Source organism: Rhincodon typus, chromosome 20, assembly GCF_021869965.1.
Source record: "Rhincodon typus isolate 14 chromosome 20, sRhiTyp1.1, whole genome shotgun sequence".
In the NCBI taxonomy this organism is placed as follows: domain Eukaryota; kingdom Metazoa; phylum Chordata; class Chondrichthyes; order Orectolobiformes; family Rhincodontidae; genus Rhincodon; species Rhincodon typus.
The window spans coordinates 25,823,569-25,847,988 of record NC_063351.1 but is presented as its reverse complement, the minus strand read 5'-3'; the positions used below and the strand labels follow the sequence as shown (position 1 = coordinate 25,847,988).

General features: G+C 39.1%; 1 protein-coding gene across 4 annotated transcripts in view; it reads right to left on the bottom strand.

Annotated features, from left to right (window-relative positions):
• Nucleotides 1-24,420, bottom strand: part of LOC109934160 (C-terminal-binding protein 2) — a 271,333-nt gene that overhangs the window by 131,705 nt on the left and 115,208 nt on the right. For 2 of the 4 annotated variants that reach the window (XM_048608970.1, XM_048608971.1), the window contains exon 3: nt 17,060-17,137. The exons of 1 other annotated variant lie outside the window; for it this stretch is intronic. In XM_048608970.1, coding sequence (XP_048464927.1) covers nt 17,060-17,137 — 78 coding nt within the window. Of the gene's footprint in view, nt 1-17,059; nt 17,138-24,420 lie in introns of those variants that run through there. One more of the 4 variants, XM_048608969.1, reaches the window with a different exon arrangement.

Here is a 24,420-nt window from a genome sequence, read left to right as displayed (position 1 = left end):
GACGCTGCTTGGCCTGCTGTGTTCATCCAGCTCTACACCTTGTTACCATTAAGACTCAGGTGGGCTGAGTAAGACAGAGGTTTCATAGAGGTCAGCCTTGTCCAGCACCACATCTGGGACCTGGAGTGAAATACAGCTGTCAATGAATGTGACTCAACAGTGAAATCGATTACCTGGGCAAATGAAAGATCCTGCATACCAGCATCCAAGTTGGGAAGATTGGACGATTGCTCATGATGCCACATTTGTGTGAGCAGCATACTTATGGTTGTGCAAAGTGCATCTTTGTTACATTGACTATTTAAAATGGAATTTATTTCCATTTGGAATATCATTTGGCTGTGTAAAAACTAGAAACAGTGAAATCTTGTTCGTAATTTCTTCTATCGGAGGTCACTCAGCAAATTTAGTTTTTTGGTTTATTGCTTCCACATCCAGACATTTCACAGTGATTTACCAATATATTGTGGTGCACATTTCTGCCACAGAATCTGTGCACACATGCCACCCTTCACAGGGCACACATGGATGCCGATCTTTCAGTTGGAAGAAAGGAACAACATACGTGCACTTCAAGGCATAACAACATGCTTTGCTCATTGTAAAATATACTCAAATATTAATGCATCCCATTAATTAAATTTTCATTATTTTCACATTTGTTGATCTGCTTAAAGTTGTCCTATGCTTTAGTTCAAAGTTGGTTAATCTTGTAGATTTCCAATTCACATACCCGAATTCTGTAAAATTAGAATGTGAATTACATACAGGCAGGAAAGTAGAGGCACAAATTCAGTGATTATATTTCCTGAGTAATGATCCAGAAGATGTGGACTAATAATCTAGTGACTAGGAGTTTAAATTCTACTGCAGCACGCAAGTCTGAATTTTATTTAAATCCAGAAATAAAAAGCGGATTTCAGTAAAATTGATGATGATAAGACTTTGGTTCGTCATAAAATCTAGTTAGCGACATTGCTTTAAGGAGGGAAACATGCTGCTCTTATTCAGTGTAACCTGTATGTGATTCCAGCCTCACATCAACATGGTGGATTCTCAACCGCCCTAAGAAATGGGCTAACAAGCCGCTCAGGTGTATGAACAGATGATGGTCCAATTTCTTAGGGCAACTAGAAACAGGGAATAAACACTAGTCTTGCCAGCAACATTCATATCCTTGAAATTCATATTTTAAAATATCGATACTTTAAAATAATAACTGAGAAAATTGATGTGGAATACTTGGCCATGCTTAATCAGAGTGCGAGCTCCAAATTAGAGTATAGATTGTTGAGGCTTTAAGGCAGAGAATGATTTTCTGGTCATAATTTCCCTGCAATACTATTCCTTTTGCTCTTGCTCTTGAAGGTAGTAGTACATATTAAGATAGTGTTGCAAGCAGCGCTAGCATATAGTCTCCCACATAATTCACCCAAATAATCATTTTCTATCACACACCTTAATCCAGTTCAGTCAAGTTTTCTGACGGCAAACGTTGAATGACATTTATATCCAACTTCATCACAAAAGCCTGGACCTTACGGTTTCCACTACATTCAGATAAATGTCAAAAAGAAATTCATAGACCAGCAAGAAGAAAATCAATAAGCCCATAACTTTAAAAAGAGATAGTCATAGCACACTCAGGCTGGAAATAACAAATACTGCAAATAAGATGACATTAAATGGAACGTTGAATTGCCCATCAGCTAATTAAAAACTACTTTGGATGGCGAACTGTTGAACTATACTTGGACCCCTGAGCTTGGTAACCTTTAAAGTGCTTGCTCAACATTTACTGTACTCCATCAATAGGTTTGTGTTTATTTATTTGGGTGAGGTCCATACAGGTTTAACAGGCATGACTCATTTCTGTCCAGTTAAGCACTTTCATATTTTCAGAGTCATACAGCATAGAAACAGACCCTTCAGCCCACCATGTCTATGCCGACCAACAAACAACCAACTACACTAATCCCATTTACCTGCACTTGGTTCATAGTCTACTATGCCCTGGCATTTTATGTGCTCATTCAGATCCTTCGTAAACGTTATGAGAATATTTGCCTTTGCCACCCTTTCAGGCGATGCGTTCCACATTTCTACCACCTTCTCGGTGAAAAAAAAAAACTTTTTCTCAGATCCCCTCTAAATCACTTTCTCCTCAGCTTAAACTAATACCCTCTAGTCTTAGGCACTCCTACCATGGGGAAAAAATTCTTACAATCTACCCTGTCTATGCCTCTCATAATTTTGTATACCTTGATCAAATTCCCCCCTCAAGCCTCCTCTGCTTCAAGGAAAACAATCCCAGCCTATCCAGTTTCTCCTCATAACTGAGACTTTTCATCCCAGGCAACATCTTGGTGAATCTCCTCTGCACCCTCTCCAGCGCAATCACATCCTTCTGATAGTGTAGCCATCAGAACTGCACACAGTATTCCATCTGTGGCCTAAACAATTGTCTATAATGCTGCAGCAAGATTTCCCTGCTCCTATAATCTTACGCCCAAGGTTACAAAGGCAAGCATTCCACATGCCTTCTTTGGGTATGCCTCCTTCATCACCCTATTTACACGTGATGACACCTTCAGGGATCTATGGATTTGTACAATAAGGTCTCTTTGTTCCTCAGTACTGTCTCGGGATACACTATTCATTGCATACATCCTTTTCTTAATAGGCCTCCCAAAATACATCACCTCAGACTTATCAGGATTAAATTCCATCTGCCATTGCTCTGCCAAATTTACCAGCTGATCAATATTAGACTGTAGCCTGAGACCATCCTCCTCACTGTCAGCACCACCACGAGCTTTCGTGTTATTTATAAACGTACTAATTATACCTTCTATATTCATATCCAAGTCATAAACTTAATGCAAACAACATGGGTACTGGCACCAAGCCCTGCAGTACACTCGTGGTCACAGGTTTCCAATCACAGAAACAACCCATAATCATCACTCTTTGCTCCTACTTGTAAGCCAATTTGGAATCCAACTTGCCTTGGGCCCCATGGGCTCTTACCTTTTGGATCAGCCTTCGACATGAGACCTTGTCAAAGGCCTTACTGAAATCCATGTAAATCACATCAACTGCATGACCCTCATCAATATATTAGTCTTCTTTCCAAAAAACTCAATTAAATTAACGAGACAAGATCTCAATGTAACAATGCCTGATCAATCCCTGCCTTTCTAAGTATCGATTAATCCTGTCCTTCAGAACTTTTACCAATAATTTCCCAATCACTGACGTCAGACTAACTGTAATTACCTGGCCTATCCTTGCTGCCCTTCTTGAACAAAGGAACCACATTAGCTATCCTCCAATCATGTGGCACTTTGCCTGTGGCCAACAAAGTATTAAATCTCTCTGCCAGGGCCCTAGCAATCACCTCCCTTGTCTCTCATAGCAGCCTGGGATATATCTCAATAGGCCCTGGAGATTTGTGCACCTTTATGCCCACTAAAACATCTAATATCTCCTCCTTAATAACCTTAACATGCCCATCTTCCCAACTGAAGTCTGAAATTATTAATGTATAAAGTGCCTGTTATTATTCAGTTTATTTAATATCTTTCAAATCCTTGGAAAATCTCAAATGCAGAATTCTAGGTTCAATAAATTGCATTAGATTAGTGCTCACTGTCATTATGTGGAACATTGCAGCAAATAAGCACTAAACAGTTGGATTCTGCAAACACAGATCGGGTAAATAGCTGTAGCAATGTTTTGGAGCTGCTGAAGCCAATCAAAGAACTTTCTGTTCTTCTTCCAACAGTTACTTTCACCTCAACTGTCTCTAGTTCCCCCTCTCATCAATTTAAAAGGCAGTTTAATTAAGCTGTCTTGCGCACTCTATCAGAAATCTATATCCAAAACGATCTCAAATGGGATTACCAAGTGTGTTTAATACTTGACAGCAAATGGAAGACTTCAGGTAATGTCTTCTCACGCGTCACAACGCAACACAAACTGACCAATTCAGCATGTTTAATAGATACATTAAAACCCATTGTTGAATAGGCAAAGATCAGAGAAATAGGCTCAAAGCATTCAAAAACCAGCTCTGAAACCGATCCTAGGTGATGTGTACCAAAGCGAGTCTAATGCAAGCAAACAACTGAATGTGTTACCTTGCTAACAATTGGAAAAGGCTCTGCCTAGATGCTTTGCTATAAAACTCTTGAATTCCACCTTCCATTGCCACTATCTCTTCCACAACTAGACATAAAAGTAATTGTGCAATGGAATTAAGGAGAAAAACATCATCCAGAAAACAAGTAATAAGAACTCACTTAGAGTTTTATAAAGAATGTAAGTAATTGAGAATTTAATCAAGTCAACCTAACAACATGCTATCAATGGAATGTGAAATGCCTGTAACTCTGAAATTCTTTTTGCTTACACTTTATTTTTATTTTAACGATCGTCCATAACAATGTTATGTATTATGATTATGGGGATCCTTGATATACTAACATCCAAATTCTGAATGCTTGCACTTACAATTGTGATCTCATAGTGATGTAATTTTAATGATCTGACATTCCAAAATTTTCTGTACTTATGAATGCTCCTTTATATTGTCCAGCAGTGTGTGCTGACTTGCGTACAAATCGACTTGCAAATGGACTTCAGGATGGAACCAGTTCACAACCACGAGACTGCCTGGACTTATTTTAGTTGTATTATCATCTCAATTCAGCACCTGCTGCCATGATTTTACAATGACCAATAATCAATGCACGCAAGGGGAAAATGTTCAACAGAAAGACAACACCCTCTCTCTAAGCATCCATTCAATATGAATTGAAGTGACAACCTTGGTCTTGCATATTGCACTAGGTAATGGTTCTGAAAAAAAAATATGAGATTGAAGCTATATTGCTCCATCCAATCTGATGATGCAACAGTCGTTGAGTGGAGAATCAGGCAGGCTTGCAAAATATTCCTGATGGAAATACACATCTCATCCCTGACTCCTGATGGTTGTGATTATACCAAACTAACGTTAATTGTACTTATTACTATCACTGAATAAATGACACCATGTTAGATGAGGCAAGTGCTTCTTCTTGTCAAAGCCTCCTAGTGTTTTATCCTTTATCACTGATATTTAGACAGGCCTTTACATTCAGCATTGCCGTGGCACCGTAGACTCTTGTGGTGCAGTAACTGTGTTCCTGCCTCTCGGTGAGAAGGTTCATGATCAAGACCGACCTGCCATAGTGGTGTGTCCTAACATGTCTGAACAGATTGATAAAAAATAATTAGAAGATACATTTGAATATATTGATTTAGAAGCAGGAATAGGTCCGAGGCCCCTCAAACCTGCTCTGCCACACGCTAAGATTAGGGCTGAATGATTACTCCATAATTCTACCTAGTGTTACGAAGTTGGTTAGACTACTTGTGGATTGGAAGGCAGAAAGTTAGAATTTGTTGTTTGCAAAATGCTGGGCGGGGGTGGTGGGGGGTGGGGGGGGGGGGGGGGGGGGGGGGAGGCGGAGGGTGGAGGACCAGTGTGTGGTCCCTTTAAAAGGTGATGTGCTTTCTCTATGCTTAGAGATTTAAACAAAATGTTTAACGTCTGAGTGAAAACAAGCCAGCTCGGCGAGCAAGTCAACAACATTAAACAAATTGTCTGTGGGCAGCCGCTTGTGGGTTTGCAGGTGCACAGAAAGCATTTCAATTGAAACATTTGTAACAAAAAGGTGTAAGCTAGCAGGCCAAGCAGTTGGAAAATCAGCAGATTCAACTGCCATTTGCCAGAGTTAACAGCTCTCAAGAGAGAATTGCTAGCTTTTATAGTCTTTTCTAATTTTCAGAGAAAGACCATCTGAATCAAAAGTACCTACAACATAACTAGTTAATATTCCTGACAGAAGAATTCGACAGAGAAGGCATTCCTGAGAGAACATTCAAAGGAGAAGGAACAGAATATTCCAGAAGATACATGTCTATTTTTTTTTACTTTATATAAATGGGACTCATATTTATTGGAACAGCATACCATTAGAATCTTGTTTCATTTGGGAAATAGTTAGTAGTTAGAAGGGGTTTATTTGGTTTGTTAATAATTTTGTTAGTTTGTTCACTGTTAGAGTTAGGTAAATAAATTGTTACCTGTTGATTGTAAAGTGGGTGTGAGGGGTTTATTTTATGTAACTACTAGAAGTTGCGGAAAAAGCAGGTTACACCACTTTTCACATTCCTTTTGGCTGATTATAGGGCGAGGCGCTCCTATGTTTGTACAGAATGAAATCTGGGACAATGCTGAATTTACCTTTCAAAACCATACAAATGGAAGAGTTTATCAGGACATTAAAAGGAAAATTAACTGAGAAGGTAAATATTTACTTGAAGAAAAACTGTAGTATTAAGTGCTAAATGCAATTGAAATGCATGGAAAATTATATGCACAGATAAGTGAATTTTGCTCTGATCATACTGCTTAAGCAGAATTAGGTGAAATGAGTTCATCTTGAATCTAATCAGCACACCAAAAGGAAACAGTAAGATTTTACCAGGATGTAAGACAAAAAAAAACACACAGTCTCATAAGCTCCTTAAACTGTTGTCATAACTCAGATATGTCACATAGTGGCCCCAGCAAGTTTCTGGGTGGTTTCAGTTCCTGAGAATGACATATTATTCCACTGGGCATTGAATTTCATTAGTGTGTTGTAGCACAGAAACAGATTTTGCATCGCATAATTACTTACAAAACGGTGTTATTATACACAGGCTGCTTCTGCTTTTAGCAGCTGCTTTTTAGAGTCAGTCTTAATCATGATTAAACACCTATTAATGGAAGCTAGGTTAAGCAGCCACCTGTCTTATGCAGACAATTGTTATTAGACCAGGAAGTGAAATCCAAGGACTTTACAAAACAGTGTACTGAGTACTACAAAATTATCTAATAATATAGAATATTCATCAAGACACGATATTATACTGTATCCTAATATATCCAATCATTGCAGTATATGTACTGTACAATAATCAAAGGTGCCTATCTTACGATATACAGAATCCTTCATTTTAAAAAAAATTATTCTATCATGGGATGTGGGCGTCACTGGCTAGGCCAACATTTATTGCCCATCTCCATTTACCCTGAGGAAAGTGGGATTTAGCCTTCTTGAACTGCTGCAGTCCACATGATGGGATACTATTCTGCAGAACTCGAGAAATGCCCTGGATGGACCTCTAATAACTGTCTTCTTTGTTAGCTAAGATTCCAACCTGTGAAGAATTTTCCCCCAATTCTGATTCCAGTTTTGCTCAGATTCCTTGATACTACACTCAGTCAAATGCTGTCTTGATGTCAAGAGCAATCACTTTGATCTCATCTCTGCACACAAGTTGGTGTTTCTTTTGCAAAAGTGCATGATGATTGCTTCAAGGTATGGAGTGTTTCAGAGATCTGAGGTAGGCCAAGTTGGATAAGTCATATATATTGCTAGTAGCATTTAAAAGCTGTAAACCTATGCCTCCATATGAATAAGAGCATATGAATAAGAAAATGCCACTGGACCCAGCAAATCTGATGGTTCCACAATCTATGTAAATTCAAGTGGAACACAAATTGACAGGTGTGCTTCGGCCTTTTGCATCTGTGTCAAATTGCTATCTCACTTTTTATTTCAAATAGGTCATTAACCTTTACACAAATTCAATTTTAAACATATATTCTTAAGAATGGCTGAAAAAAGAATTTTGTCAAAGTGTTTTGTTTTACACTCATCAAGACAATGCACAAGAAATACCTATGTAAAGGATAACAACACTTACACTGTATGAAAAGGAAGTGCTGAATGGTTGGCATATGGACTCAGATTAGTAGAGGCGATGCCATGGGGAAAGGATAGATTAGAGGAGACTGACAGCACATGTAAAATGCTTTGCTTTTTTTTAAACCTTAGGTCATAGGTGACATTGCCTTGATAAGGTGGGGAGGTGAGCCAGGTGAGCCTCAGAATGAGTTCCCTGACTGGGGCTGTTAACCTGGTCCAATCAGGGACCCCTAGCTGACCGATATGAACAGGAATCTCGGAGGCTCTGTTCACTCTGAGCATTGGTTGTGAGGAAGCCGGACCACTGTCAAGTATTATGCACATGCAGATAAAGTGTGACTTGGTGAAGGGATACCGGCATCTGTGGAATTATTTCATTTTATTTTTAAATGACCAAAACCCTGGTGATGACACAAACTATGGGCCCTGCCAGCATTCCAGAAACAGTACTGAAGACTTGTACTACGGGACTAGCCGTGCCTCTAGCCAAGCTTTTTCAGCATAGCTACACACTGGCACCTACCTGACAATGTGGAAAGTTGTCCAGGCATGTCATGTCGACAAACTGCAGGCCAAATTCAACTCAGCCATTTATCAGCCTCTTGGCACACTCTTACGCATCAGCAAAGTGATGGAAGGGATCATTGACGGTACTGTCAAGAAGCACTGCAAAGAAATAATCTGCTTGTTGATACTCAGTTTGGGTTATGCCAGGGCCGCTCAGATCCTGACCTCATTATGCTCTTGGTCTAAACATAGATAAGGAAGTTAAACTCAAAAAGTAAGGTTAAAGTGATGGCCCTTGACATTAAGTCAACATTTGATTGGGTATGGCATTAAAAGGGACCCTAACAAAACATGAGACGATGGGAAACACAGGAAATTTTTTCACTGGTTGGACTTGTACCTACCAATGGGTGTGATTGTTGGAGGTCAATCAGACCAAGGTTATTACTGAAGTAGTTCCTCAGGATTGTGTCCTAGGCCCAACCATCTTCAGCTGCTTTATCAATGATGTTCCCTTCATCATAAAGTCACAAGTGGAGATGTTCACTGATGACGGAACAAGGCTCAGCATCATTTGTGACTTCTCAGATACTGAAGTCCATGTCTATATGCAGGATGACTTCGATAATTCCCAATAAGTGGGAAGATAAACATGCACGCCACACGAATGCCAAGCAATAACCAACTTCAACAAGGAAGAATTTAATCATTGCATGTTGACATTCAATGGTATTATCAATGCTGAATCAATATCCTTTGGGTCACCACTGACCAGAAACTGAGCTGGACCAACTACATAAATATTGTGGCTACAAGTGCTGGTGAAACTAGAAATTATGCAAGTAACTCTCCTTTTTTTGTAAAAATATTCACTTAAGAATGTGGACTATGCTGGCTGTACCAGCATTTATTGCCCAGCTCTAGTTGCCCTTAGAAGGTATTGGTGAACTGCGTTCTTGAACTGCTGCTGGGAACACTCACAATGTCATGAGGAAGGGAACTCTAGGATTTTGACCCAGTGGCCCTAAAAGAATGGCAGTATATTTCCATGATGTGGAGGAGACTTCACCTGATGAAGGAGCAGCGCTCTGAAAGCTTGTGATTTCAAATAAACCTGTTGGACTATAATCTGGCATTGTATGACTTCTGAGTCTAATTTCCAAGTGTGAATGCTGAGTGGGTTGGTGGGAACTTGCAGGTAGTGGTGTTCCCACATATTTGGTGCCTTTGGCGTTCTATACAATTGTGCTCATGGGTTTGAAAGGTGCTATCTCAGGAACATTGGTGAATTTCTGCAGTGCATCTTATTGATGGTGCACACTGCAGCTATTGTACATCGGTGGTGAAGGGACTGAATGATTGTGGTTGTGATGTCAATCAAGCTGGCTGCTTTCCTGGATGCTGTCAAATTTCTTGAGTGTTGCTGGAGTTGCACTCATCCAGGCAAATAGGGAGTATTCCATCCCACTCCTGACTTGTGCCTTGTAGGTGGTGGACAACATTGGGGAATTAGGTGGGTTACTCAATGCGATTCCTCACCTCTGAGTTGCTCTGGTAGCTGCAACACTAACATGGCTAGTCCAGTTCAATTTCTGGTCATTGGTAGCCCCTCAGATGTTGATACTGGGGGATTCAGTGTTGGTAGTGTCATTGAATGTCAAGGGCGATGGTTGTCTCCCCAGTGTCTGTCCGCCATTTGAAGGCGCAAGTCAGGAGCATGGGGAACTACTCCTCACCTGTCCGAATGGGGACAGCTTTAACAACATTCAAGAAGCTTGACACTATCCAGGACAAAGCAGCCTGCTTGACTGGCAAGCTATCCAACACCTTCAACATTCACTCCTTTCACCATTGATGCGTAGTGACAGTAGTGCATGGCATTTATCAGATGCACTACAGCAACGAACCAAGGCTGCTCCAACAACATTTTCCAAACTTGCAATGTCTACCATCTTGAAGACAATGACATGGGAACTCTAACATCAGTAAGTTCCCCTCCAACTCACACTCCATCTGACTTGGAACTATACTGCTATTCCTTCATTATCATTGGATCAAAATCCTGGAACTCACTTCATAACAGCATCTCTGACTGATGAACCAGTTCAACAAGGTAAAAATTGGAAAAAGTGTGGATGCTGTAAATCAGAAACAAAAACCGAAGTTGCTGGAAAAGCTCAGCAGGTCTGGCAGTGTCTGAGAAGAAAAAAATCAGAGTTAACGTTTCGGGTCTGGCAAAGCTTCCTCAAATCTGTTGTGAGGAAGGGTCACTAGACCCTGAAAGTTAACTCTGATTTCTCTTTGCAGATGCTGCCAGATCTGCTGACCTTTCCCAGCAACTTCGGTTTTTTGTATCTGATCAATAAGGTATCTCTCCATTGCTTTCTCCAGCACAATTGGGGATAGACAATAAATACTGGCCAGAAATGACCACATCCCATAAACTATTCAAAGAAATTAAACCATTAAAGGTTGTGTAAACATACACACCATACAAAGAATAGAAAAGAAGCCATCACAACTCAAAAGCAGCTTGTGAGCAAACACATGACCTGGAATAACAGAAGGCAGTGTTTCACTGATTTCGAGCAATGTGAGAATGCTGACATCTTAAGGAATGAACTCTTTGAACAGGTCATTCAGATTGGTCAACGTAACTAGAGAGGTTTCATTGGAAATAAAGGATAGATAAGTTGGAATCTTCAATTTCCAATCCTTGGTTGAATTAGTTTAACGATTCTTCCATTAGTCAGTGGCGACTCTGCAAGATCAGGCAGATAACCTCCAACAGGGCAAAATTACAGAAATTATGAATGAATGGCTACACTATCTAGATTTGTGTACCAGCTAACATCCTAACTTCCTTGAGAACAAAGATGACACAAGCCAGCAAATCCAGCAACAGCTATTAGGAAAATGAGAAAACGAATTTTACCAGGTGTGGACAGCACCTCTACAGACAGTGACTGATCATGCTGACATCCAAGAGGGCTAACAATATCCTCTGGGAAGAAGTTATGTCAACTAGTTATTCCATACAGCTCACAAGTCATGCATGCTATGGAAACAGAGCTAACTACAGTCAGTTCTGATATAATGTGATGGTTCCGTTCTCTTGCGATCTCGTGTTATAAGAAAATCGCGCAATAGTCGCGCCATTTAAACTAATTGGGCTGGAATTGCATTATAGCCAACGCAGGTAAGGAAAGTTCACGTTCTACAAATAACGGCCTATTCTTCAACTGCGTTAAAGCAAATTCGCGTTGAGGTAACACGCGTTATATCAGAACCAACTGTACCAGCATATAGGACCTGCAATTGGACAGGAACTAAAAACAGGTGCAGGGATCATGATGCCATACTAGAAGCTTTGAAACAGGAGGCATAGATAAGGAGTCGATTAAATACATCTACCCTCAATAGGCATGCAAGGAAAACTGTGTGATGCCTGTGGTACCAAAAAGTAATAGTGGTTAATGCTAGGGCTCTAGGCCTCAGCGGCTTGTTCCATCACATTTTACGTAGCAGCATGACCATGTTTCACTATCGACACCACCTGTCCTCACAAGTAGTAGTTGGAGAAAATAACAACATGGCCCACCCACCCAGACTGCTTCACCACTCAACACGATCATGGCTGATTTTGGACCTCAACGCCACCTTTCTGCCCATTCTGCATATCCCTTAGTTTTCTAGGACAAAAGTCACACGACACCAGGTTGTAGTCCAACAGATTTATTTGAACTCACAAGCTTTCAAAAGTGCTGCCCCTTCGTCACCTGACGAACCTGTTGGACTATAACCTGGTGTCGTGTGACTTTTGCCCTTATCCACCCCAGTCCAACTCTGGCAACCTCCACATCATGGCCTCAGTTTTCGGAGATTCAAAAAAATCTGTCAATCACAGCCTTAAAGTTATTCATTTAAGGAGCGTCCATAACCCTCTGAATTTGAAAATTCCAAAAATTGAAAATACTGTGACTTACGTAATTTCTCTTCAACTTAGCCATAAGTGATTGCCCCCTTATTCTGAAATTGTGCCCCATATATTAAATTTCTCGGTGAACGCAACAATCTCTTAGTACCTACCCTTTCAAGCCCTTCAGAATTTTGTATATCTAATTGAGATAGACTCTCATTCTTCTAAACTCTATGGAATAAACACCTAATTTACTCAGCTTCTCACCATCAGGCAATCTCTTCAACCCAAGGACCAATTAAGTAAGCCTTTGCTGTGCCACCTCAAATGCAAGTATATCCCTTTTTAAAGGAAATCAAATCTGCATATTATATTCCAATTGTGGTCTCACGAAAACCCTACATTCCACTGACGCTGCTATTGTAGCGACAGGTAGCAGATTTTAGGGAGGGCCCCTTGGATGAAGGAGTGACAAAGACATTCTTCTTCACCGAGATCCCAAAGCAGAGATTTGCTGAACACCTTGGGTGGATATGGTCAGGTGAGAGCCCATCTTCCCCACCTAGCAGTTTGTTCTACCCAGTATTAGCACTGTCCCTTCTCCTGTCATGCTGTAGGTAAAAGAAATGCATTTTACTGTACCTGTGTCTGGGGGCAAATGGCTTGTGAAGATTTGTTGAAGTTAGACCAAGTCCTATGGCACATGCCACAGCAACATAAGACAACTCTGAAAACTACTAATCCAGAAAGTAGTTGATGATCTCTTTCAAAAAGGATTTGTTGGGGCTCCTTGCTCCTGCTGAACACACAGCAAAATTAAGGGAGGGTACTAACTGCTGCATTGGACTCCAAAATGGCAGCGCTGGTATTGACTCTGCTGCACTTTCACAGCTATCACAACCTTCTCCATATTTGTATGGGGTCTTACACCAGGCAGCCACAAGTACCTTGAACTCCAATTTGAAGACAAAATAGCACTTGTAGCATTGATAAATCAGGTGATGCAGAACCAAATTTCATGGCAACAGACATTGATATATTCAAATGAATGGGCACAATATGAGCTGCCAGATTTTTGAGGAGTCAAATCTAAAATTAAGCTCTCCAGAATATTTTAATCTCTGACATTGATCATAATCATCAATTTATAAATCAGCAAGCAGCTAATGAAGAATTACTGTAACATAATGGAACTGATCTTGTAAACTCTTATTTAATCAATTAACAATATGTACTAATTGTTTGAGCACTCAATGTTACAGCACTCTTAAGATTCTAAAGCTAATAAGTAACTGATAGTTCATCTTGCTTCTTCTTTAATCGGCACAAAAAGGTTAAACAATTTTCTCGGCAGATTTGAAATTCCAATCAAGGCCTGAAAAAGTATAGATGCTAATATAATTCAAAATGGGTTGATCTTTAATAGTTCAGAGATCCAATTAATTCTCAAGTGTTAACCATGTGGTAAACCCCAGATATTTCCCTGACAAGTTGCTAATATAATAAAGCTAAGGATATATCCAATGCCTGTAATGAACTATTCTTTCAAGGAGCTTTCACATTCCCATAATGATCATAAGAAGAAAACGCTAAGACTTAGTGATGAAAGAATATTAAAACAAAAGTTCAAGGCAACTTAGTGCATGAGTTTCAAGTGATGGCATTTCCTGATGTTTCACAGGTTCTCTTCACTTAACCTTTCCAGACTTGAAATGATATGGCAAAATTCTTCATAAACTGTTATGTAGATTTTCTAAATATCCCCTCTTGGCAGGGCCAGGGATGGAAAACATGGGTCAAGGTGCTTCTCCAGTTTCTGGGTCCCTCAGTTAAGAACAAAGCATCCTGCATATTATGCATCAGAAGTATGTACATGTACCACAAACTCTATTTCAGACCTTTAAGGGTCTTTGAAACACCAAAAAATCCAACGGCAACTGCACCATCAGGACTTTTCTATTTTTGAGTCTTGTTAAGTACAGGTTGGTTGTCAGAATTGCTTACATAACTACACTGAATACAAAAGTACTTTTCTGAAGAGCACTTGAGAGGTTGTACGAGGCACTGTATAACCCAATTCACAAAGTGGAACCAGGGCTACAGAGTTGAATGAGTAAGTCAGGAAGGGCCACATCACTGAGGGAGGAGATAGGGAAGGGGCACAGCATCAAGACACAACATTGGGAAGAACATTGTGAAGATAAAATTACGTTACAGCCACTAGATGCCTTATCTTGGGTTTGAAGAGTGAAGGAAGCACCTAATGCCCAACATAAACACAGTGGTCCATGACAGAAGCAAGAAGGAAGGAGCTGTGGACTATTGTGCGAACTACTTGACCAATGATTGGGGTTGTGCTAGAAGACAGTCCAGGCCCCTCAACTTGAGAAAGAGCCCTGGTGTTTTGCACATTATGCACACCCACCTTCTCGCACAGATCTGTGTATGATCTGAACAGAGCATAAAACTGGGAGTTCTAAAAATACCTGAGAGAAGACTTGAGATAGGTCAACTGTAAAGTCTAACCCCCTGCTTAAGGAACAAAAACTGCTGTGCTCGAGACTGGATACTGGGAGTTATTTGCAACATCAGTGGGGCAGACCTGCTTTCAAAGAGGGCAGGGAGGAGCAGTAACGGGTGTGGAGGAGGAGGAGGAAGAAAGGACAAGAAAAGGAACATTATTTTTGTTCATGCATGAGCACCATCCATTGTCAAATTCAACTTTAAACAATGATGATGGCACTAATCTTGTTAGAGCTGCTGTGCATAGATCTCCAGGAAAAGCTTTCGTATGGTCACAAATTAAAGTCAATAATGACATCTCATGGTCCAAGAGTACAGCGGAGTCATTGAGACTTTTGTTTCAGGTGGTTAAAGCTGAATACTTCATGTGATACAAAATCCCAAGAGTGAAGTTCAGATTAAAGTTGTCTCAAGTTTCAGATGTGCAACTAGTCTGAATTTTTGTTGAACATTCCTGCAGACTATTACAACTCTTTAAAATGTTAGTTTGAAACATATTTGATCTTTTTTTAAAAAAAAGAACTGTGATGCACTTACGGAGTTGCACAAATATATATCAACCTCGAAAATATGCCAGGTCAGTGTTTAGAAAAAGTAATGAATATTCACTTCATCCAGTTCCAACAAAATCAGTTTCTGGACAACAAAAAGCAAATTAAAAAGGCAGTGGTAGAAAATTTGAAATGAAAACAGAAAATGCTGGAAACACTCAACTTCTATGGAAAGAACCGAAAATCTTATTTTTTTTTTTAAAAAAAAATCCATTCATGGAATGTGGGCTTTACTGGAAAGGCCAGCATTTACTATCAATCACTTGAGAAGACAGTGGTGAGCCAGAATCACTGCAGTCTGTGTGATGTTGATATATCCACACCACTGTCGGGAGGGAGCACTTCAGGTGCAGACTGATTCCAACATTTTGTCTTCGTTAATAATTCTTGATGCATTTTCTAGCTTTATCAATACATTCTACAAATAAAAGGAACATGCAATACACAAATAATTCACTGCGAAATTGGAAATGTACTGGAAGGTATAAAGGAATCTAATAATTTTTTTGAAGTTATAAATCATGTGTTATAATCTGCTAATATTTTAATTATGTAATACACAACATCATTGTATTTCTTTATAAATTATATAATGCATCTATTTCCAATACATCATTGCTAATTTGCACATCCTTTCCACATCAGTTTTAATGTTGCCTAAATAGTGATGCTTGTAAATGTATTTTGAAATTTAGTAAAATAATGCACTGTTGGTTCTTTTCTTAAATGTAGCGAGTATCCTAATGTCCACAAGCAAGCAGTTTTCAATTGGCACTAAACTCCATGACCTTAGGATTCACCAGTTTCATAAAATTTGTTACTGGAGATTTTCTGCAACTAAAACCTGACATCTGAAATGAGTAAGAACACCAGAGACTTCTTCAATATTGAATATGAAAGTGGAGGGAATGATATCTCGATTCATTTGATTCTTAAACATTATTCATGCACATTCATTAACATAAGATTTCAACAGACATTTTCAAATAAAAGTGTTCAAAAAACTGTATTACAATAAATTAAACACTTTAATATACACATGTTCACAAGAATATGCATACTTAGCAAATTTACACATCCTAAACTCATTTGTTGTATTTTTGTATATTCGAATTGCTCTCAAATCACCTATTTCCAAGTTCATTAAAACAATAGTAAATTAAATTCTAAAATAATCAGGCCTTCAGATTTTTTAGTCAGAAGCCCTGCTACCCACTTTTCCTTCAAAACTTGAAATTAAAATTCCAAATAATTTCCAGTATTTCACAGATATAGCTGCCATGGAGTAACATTCAACCAGGAATACGGTGCCACATTCTCTAAAGACAGCTTCATTAGTTTACATTTTGCTCTGTTCTGTAGCACCTCCAATTGAATGGTGGAAACCTACAAATATTGACAACTTCAAAATAAGCGTTAACAGCTGTTCAAAAGGGACATCAATCTTGGATTTTAAAAAGTGTTTCTTATGCCATTTTGCTCAAATGTAGGCAATTTTTAGGTCTAGATTTCTCTCACTTACTATGATTACAGGATTTTTTTTTAAATGCAAGCCTTCAATGTTTTGGACCTGATGTAGATCTCATATTAAATTATTATTTTAGTTTGAAAGCTAACGTGGTGTCAGGTTATGGGCTAGGGTTAAGGTTATTAGGTGGTACACAATAACCATGAGCTGCTCTCATCCCATAAAGAGTGATATACTTTGTTCTAGTTTCTGATTTTCCTCAGTCTGAAATGTGAGTACATACCTCTCCTTGCTGCTGCCTTGCCTGCCAGACTGCCACGTTCCTCTGTAGGCCGCTGCTGGTTTCCCCACCAAGCCCCCGCTTTAAAAAATAACAAGAACATAAGGCTCCTACAGTTTGACAATACATGTTTTACAATGTAATTAGGGGCAAGGGGATGCAGTGCTTTTTTTAAAAAAAAACGGTTTAATTTCTAGCTTGTTATATACAAATACACACATCCACAATCATGCACTATTCTCACATGCTGCAGTTGTAACTTTTATAAAGCACCAACACTTTATCTTAAATGATCTTCAATACAGCACAATCAAGTAGGCACTCAGTTTAGGCTTGAGAGAATATCACATAACAAGAATGTGAAAGCACATAATGGCAGTTCTAATTCATGTATCTTAAGCGCATTTATTCAAATGCAGAGCTTTTAAAATAAATTAGATTTTAACAGTTCATTTTTCTCTCACAATTATCAAAAATAGTTATTAAATACATGTTAACCATGCCATTATAAGTACAGACAAAGCACCGGGGTTTATTTCAGTGGAATGGTATTCAACAAAGCTATATTCAACTTATACAGAACCTGGGTTAGTCAAAAGGGAGTTCTGTGCAGAAATATATTAGCACTGGAGAAAATGCACAAAAAATGTATAAGGGAACAGAGAGGATACAACTATCAGTAAAAATTGAACAGACTCAGACACTTTTATTTTGAAAAGACCGAGGGATGATCTGATCGCAGCATTTAAAATTATGAAGGCATTTGATAGCACAGCAATAAAGAACATGCTTCCATTTATAAGGGAGTTCTAAACTAAGATCATATATAAATAAAATATAGTTACTAATAAATCTAATAAGGAATTTAAGAGAAACCAATTCAAAATTCACTCAGGTAGTGGTGAAAACATGGAACTTCCCCATAGTAGGTAATAGCATAAATACATTTGAGGGAAAACAGGATTTGCACACAAATAAGAAAGGACAGGAGCGTACTTTGATAGGGTGAAAAGCAAATAGAGCGGAAAAGAGACTTGGGTGACAGATAAACATTGACATAAAGCGAGTGAATGAGTAGTCTGCTTCTGTGCTGCAAATTCTAAGTATCATTGAAACAAATAGAATTTGCAGTGCCTAACCAGCACAACGCTGAAGATGACCTTTACTAATAACCTGTCGATATCCCATGCAAATCTCTGTGAAGCATGTCGATTGACACTGTGCAGACATGTAAGAATTTGCAAACAGAGCAGAGCAGTATACCTATGAAATAGGATGGACTGAAATATCAGATGTGAGCTGAACTCTTCTTGGTTGGGTCAGTTTTACAGCATTAAGTGGCTCAGGGAGAGCACCACCATCCTGTAGGAAGGGCTATCTCTGAGAATGATGGTTGGCAGTGCTCTGACCCCAACAACAGCGAGTTGGCAGATAAGGTACAAATGCGATGTTCTGGTATGGGGAATGGTTGTGGGGGTTGGGTGGTCGTGGTGGTTTGCATGGTCCTGTACAAAGTTCACAAACTGGAGACATACGCTACCTCAAACAGAAAAAAGACCCATAAGCAGCCACTAATTTGCAACTTCCCCTCCCTCATGCACTAAAATATAGGTTGGAAATACAGGTCATATTTACAGGCAATAGACACAGAACAGCTGCCACAGCACCTAATTTCATAAGTTACCCTACCTGATGGTCCACTCCAGGGACACCTGTAAAGTTCTACCTGATGCATTTCTGAAATAGGAAGCAGTCAGTAGAACCACCCTCTTCTCAGAGATCAACCAATACTCTTCACTTTCATTTCTTCACTATCCAGTAATACACCTGTCTCTTGATTCCTTTTAGATAGTTGCTTCAGTGGCCTTCCCTGTGCTTCAACTACTCAGGATTAAAAATGTTTCCAGCTTTCCTGTTTTCTTCTAACTTCTTCATATTTAACTTCTGTTTCCTAGTTTTGGAAGCCTTCATCATACTGAAGGATTTGTTTCAATCAACTTTGGCAATTCACTGCAGAGAATAGATGGAAAAAGACGATTCCTCTAAGGGATTAAAGTACCTCACAGTCAAGGGATTATTGTTGAAATGCAGTCATTGTTATTATTCGGACAGATCCATAGCCAGCCCACAGTTATTTTGGGAAGTGTACCATTTTTGTCTATTCCTTATCTAACCTCTTCCAAAAAAATCCAGGATGGCAATGGGCAGTTGAACTCATGGACCAGGATATGGATACCATCAAAGAACCTGTGAACCTCTCACAATAATGGGAGGTTGGACACTGTCGAAAGAGCTCTCAGTCCACCCCAGGGAGGAACAGCGAAATATACAGTCGATGTCTAGCTATTTCAATTTACAACAGGTAGAAGACAACAAATAAGCCTGCAATTATATAACTTCTTAATACCTCACAGCATCTCAATGTACTTTACGAACACCAAATTATTTTTGAAAATGTTCCCAAAGCTGTTGCGTAGGCAAAAAGTCTTCTCATTTTGTCAAATAACTCTATTCGCTCCTGATATTTTTCTGAGGAAGTCTTAGAAACATCAAGAAGCCTCTAATTTTATTCTAAATGGCTATTCTTCAAGCGCATGTCCAGGAAATGAGTGTCAGCCAGCTATTTTACTGGACTAGTTACCATAGCAATTCCAATGTTTTTAATCACATGATATCCAGATGTGCACAATGCTAGAAGGACCAGTGTTCATTTCCAGGGCCTGCCTAATCTCTGTGGTTCAGTTAAACCATTGCTTCGGCTTCATGACTGGTTAAACCTCCATTTTTAAATTTGAATTCCTGTTTTCAAATCCCTTCGTGAACTTGCCGCTTGCTATTTCTGTAGCCTCCTCTAGTCTTACAACCTCCATCTAAATCTGGCCTCTTGAGAAGTCCCTTTTTAAATTGTTCCTTCTGCTGTGCCTTCTGTTGCTGAGGCTCTCAGTTTTGGAATTCTTTTCTCTTTACTTCCTTCAAAAAGTTCTTTTAGACCCACCTCTTTAACCAAACATTGATACCAATTCCTAATTTTCCCTGGCGTGGTTTTATGCCAAGTGTGGTCTGTAAACATGTTTGCGAACTGCTCTGGGGTGCAAGAAGAAACTACACTGGTATAAATGAAAACTGGAAGTATAGTTATCCAAACCAGTGTAACGTACATACCCAAACAAATGAGCTAGGAAACCAAGACAAATTATAGCAGCATTACAGTTTTGAAGTAACTGTACAGGAATATGTTAAAACAACCATAACATTTGTTGTAAAGTGTCTAGGATGAATGTTCGAGATTGAAAACTGCAAGCACCTGACTTCCTATCAAGATGGCAAAGCATAACAAAAGTAAACTGCTTGATGGTTAACAGTCTTTGAACCCCCATATACCCAACAGGCTGTCCCAGTTTAAAAAGGAAATCCAATGATTAATATACCGTGCAATGAAACAGTTTGAAGAATTGAGATCCATTTTAAAATCAATTCAGAAAGTATATTTGTTAAACTTCTTGAATTTTTTTTTGGAACAATCAATCAATTATGGGGTAAATTTATTGGGAGAATTAAGGCCTGTCACTGGCAACATGGACACAAATTAATATGCACCGTTAATATGATGAAATTGCTTGAAATAACCAGTTAATAATTGTACTTCAATGTTTTAATTCAGAGCCACCAAGCTGATAGCCTCCCTAATCCTGGTTAACTACTCCACCCCAACAATTTAATGAGAAACAAACATGTAAATAAGAATATTTTAAAGAATAAAATCAGAAGAAAAAGTACAAAAAGCAAATGCAATAAAAACTTTTTGAAACAGAGTTTCAAAGAGATAGCAAATGAAAGGCCTCCATAATTAGTGGGATTCTGGCAGAGATCAAGGATGGATCTCTGCTGTGAAATAGTTCCTTGTGTCCATGCATCTGAGGTCAGTTCAGTTGCTTCCTGGACAGGTGCAATTTAATTGGGGCAAATGAATGCATCAGTTTCTTATACCATCTCTACAGGCAAATGTGCTTTGGTCCAGAATATTTCCTCACTAACTAACAACACAAAATAAAACCCACAGTGGGCTATGACTGTTTGAACAGACTTTAAATATAGTCACAAGGTGCAATAAAGCAGTTTTCTCAAAGAAAATAATATGCAATCAGCATTCAGCACACTTAAAGAAATACCTGCTTTTATTTAACACCTTAGCATTGTTCAGAAATCTCCCAAAATACACATACAATTAATTACTTTGACAGTTAGTGGCCTAACATCGTAAACCCTCGGAACAGCAATAAGATGAATGGCCAGTTGGACAAGACACAATATCTTCAACATAAGCCTAAATGAAAAATAGCTTAACATTTCATCTCAAAGAAAGATGTCACACTTCATGAAATGCAACACCACCTTATTACTGCACCAGAATGTCTATTTAAATTACATGCTCAAGTTCTTAAACCCATGACTAAGGCAGGATTTAATAATCGAACTAAACTGGCACTTCACAAGTGATATTGACACAACCCATCCTACAAGAACCAGAATTTAAAAATCATAAGGTAACTAATCTACTGGTATTCAACTTCTATAATACTGTCTTGAGCTCAGATACCAAGTACAGCCAGCTGACTGAGATGATAAGGCTTCGACTGTTAACGTAGCTGGTGTGAGCAGAGAAGCTGCTGGGCATTTCCCACTAGAAACAGAAATAGGATCCAGGTCCAGAAAAGGCCCAGCTAGGTAAGGATTACATTCACCATGCACTGCCAGGAAGCTCCTCATAGCCCAAAAAGGAAAGTTTTCAGCCCCGTATGCCACCCTTCCCTCTCTCAATGGCCACCGGAATTCCCATCCCAGCAGCTTTTTAAGCTACCTACCACCTGGAAATCCCTCTTCTGCCAGCGAGTTGCCCATTAGGATCAGCAGCATAGGTATGAGGCCTGGGGGTTAAAATGGTTGCTGAGGTCTGCAGGCCACCAACCATGGCTTGGAACTTACTTTTTCCACCTGACAGCATCAGAGTTTTGATGTAAATGCACTGAATTGCTCCAAGTACAATACATCTATTCTATACTTTAAACCTCAAACTTCTTTCTTCTAGGATTGCTGACCATTCTGTGAATATAAAAATAAGAGAAACGGCCTATTCCCAGATACTACCTGGTAGAAAGTGAGCTGGTTAAAACCATTTTGGGGATGCCATCCTTTGATTTACCCTTTGTATGAGGAAGAATGTTTAGACCATGAGACCAAAAACTTAAATGTAGAATTATGGTACAAGAGGAGAAAAGGGGTGGGGGTCATTGCTTTCATATTGTTTCATTGTCTATGCATTTAAGATGTGGTGTAACAAAATCTGATGTGACTTTGTCGCTAATTGTCTAAATGGATAGAGGTGCTGCAGGTACCACTGTACAACTTGATGAAATGTGGTCCAGTGAACTAGTCCCCTTGAAGAGGGAATGACAAATTAAAGCCTGCAGCTGGAAGTAATCTCCAGTCATAATCAAATCCTCAACCATGGAATTTTGACTGCCATTGCTGTTCTCTCATTCCATTTATTCACAAATCTGTAGCTATCAGATCTGATGAAAAACATCAGACAGAAAGTCAAATTTCAAAAAACCCAGTGTCTGCTTATTTGTTCTCTTTTAACTTGGTTTCAAAGCTACTTCTTCAAAACAACAGAGGATGATTACCCTCAAATATAGATGAAACTTGCATATCATGGGCAAAAGGGATTCTTAAGCTTCTTTAAATATATTTGACACCAAAGCAAAGAACAAATGAAAGACACACCATGGGAATGCTGTCTTGCTACTCAGCAGCATTGTCAGCCACCACAACAAAAAAAGGGCCTTTCCCAAACTACAAATTAGATGTGGCTGTAATATGTATAATACAATTAAATAGAACATGTTCAGCAGTTTGTCATGGAATTACATATCCCTCATTGAATCATGTTGAGGCACAGTAATATGAATGCCAATTGCCTGCTAGCACTTCACCAAAGTACCCGCTCTTTATGCTTCATCATTAGAGTGCTCACAGGTTACTTGACCAGAATCAATCATAGCCAAGCCGGATTCACCCCTCATTCACTGTCCATACAGTGTATTTGCCAGCAGGGGCCACTGTGAGAGAGCAGGAAGCCTTTTAGATTTCTCCTATTCTTGCTTTAAAGATTTTTCAGCCAACTGTTCTAACCCTACTGTCATTCCAATTAAAACTGATGCCAGGGCTTTCTGGTTGTGTGTACACAGACACCTTGAGCATTGGTCAATTAGTTATTTAAGAATGGATTTAAAATATCTAAAACGTTGTAACCCAGGGAGGTAATCTCAAATTTAATCTTGGAATCAGACACCCTGCTGAACCAACAAAAAAATGATGTAAATAGCATGAATCCAAACTAGCTCTACATAAATCACGGGCAATTAATGCCAAAGACTTGCATCAAGTGCATTGTGGTAGCTACACACTTAAGCAACATGACAAAGTGTTTTGCTGTTAAGAGTTTAGACTTGCTCATCATCACATCACTAACTGGACATGGGAAGGTCTGTTGGCTAGAAAATTTTAAAAAAGACTAAGACCAGGATATAGCAAACACTATTTAAGACTGCAAGGGTAACGAGTACAAAACGTAAGCACTTTAGAAAACCAGATAATAAGATTTGCCTAAAACTGGGAACACATTTCTGTTCAAGTATCGGATGAGTGATTTTGACTTTCACTGATGGTTTTTCCAAGGCAGAATTAATTTATAAATATTACCTGTCTCTAGGCTTGCTCTGATTGACTTCTATTTGTCTCAGGTGCAGTCAAAATAAGGCCAGGCATGTACACATGCAATACTCAGATCAGACGATAATTCTGCCATCATATTACAATTAAACTATCCACTTTTTTAATAATCAAGAATGTACAGACGTGTGAAATAATTTTAATTACAAAACATATTACTGGAAGAACTAGCCTGAAGACAGGCAGGTATGATAAATCTGTCAAGTTTCTACAGAACATTCCTCTAGCTCGAAATTGATAAATGTAGAATAGCCACAGTAGTTAGAGAAATGTTACAGAGTCAGAGTCATATAGTTCAGAAGCAGACCCTTCGGTCCATGCCGACCATAATCCCAAACTAAACCAGTCCCATCTGCCTGTGCTTGGCCCATATCCCTCCAAACCTTTCCTTATTCATGTACTTATCCAGATGTCTTTTAAATGTTGTAACTGTATCCGTGCCTACCACTTTATCCGGATGTTCATTCCGGACATGAACCACTCTCAGTTTAAAGAAGTTGCCCCTCATGTCCTTTCTAAATCTTTCTCCTCTCACATTAAAAAAAATGCCTCCTAGCCTTGAAATCACCCAC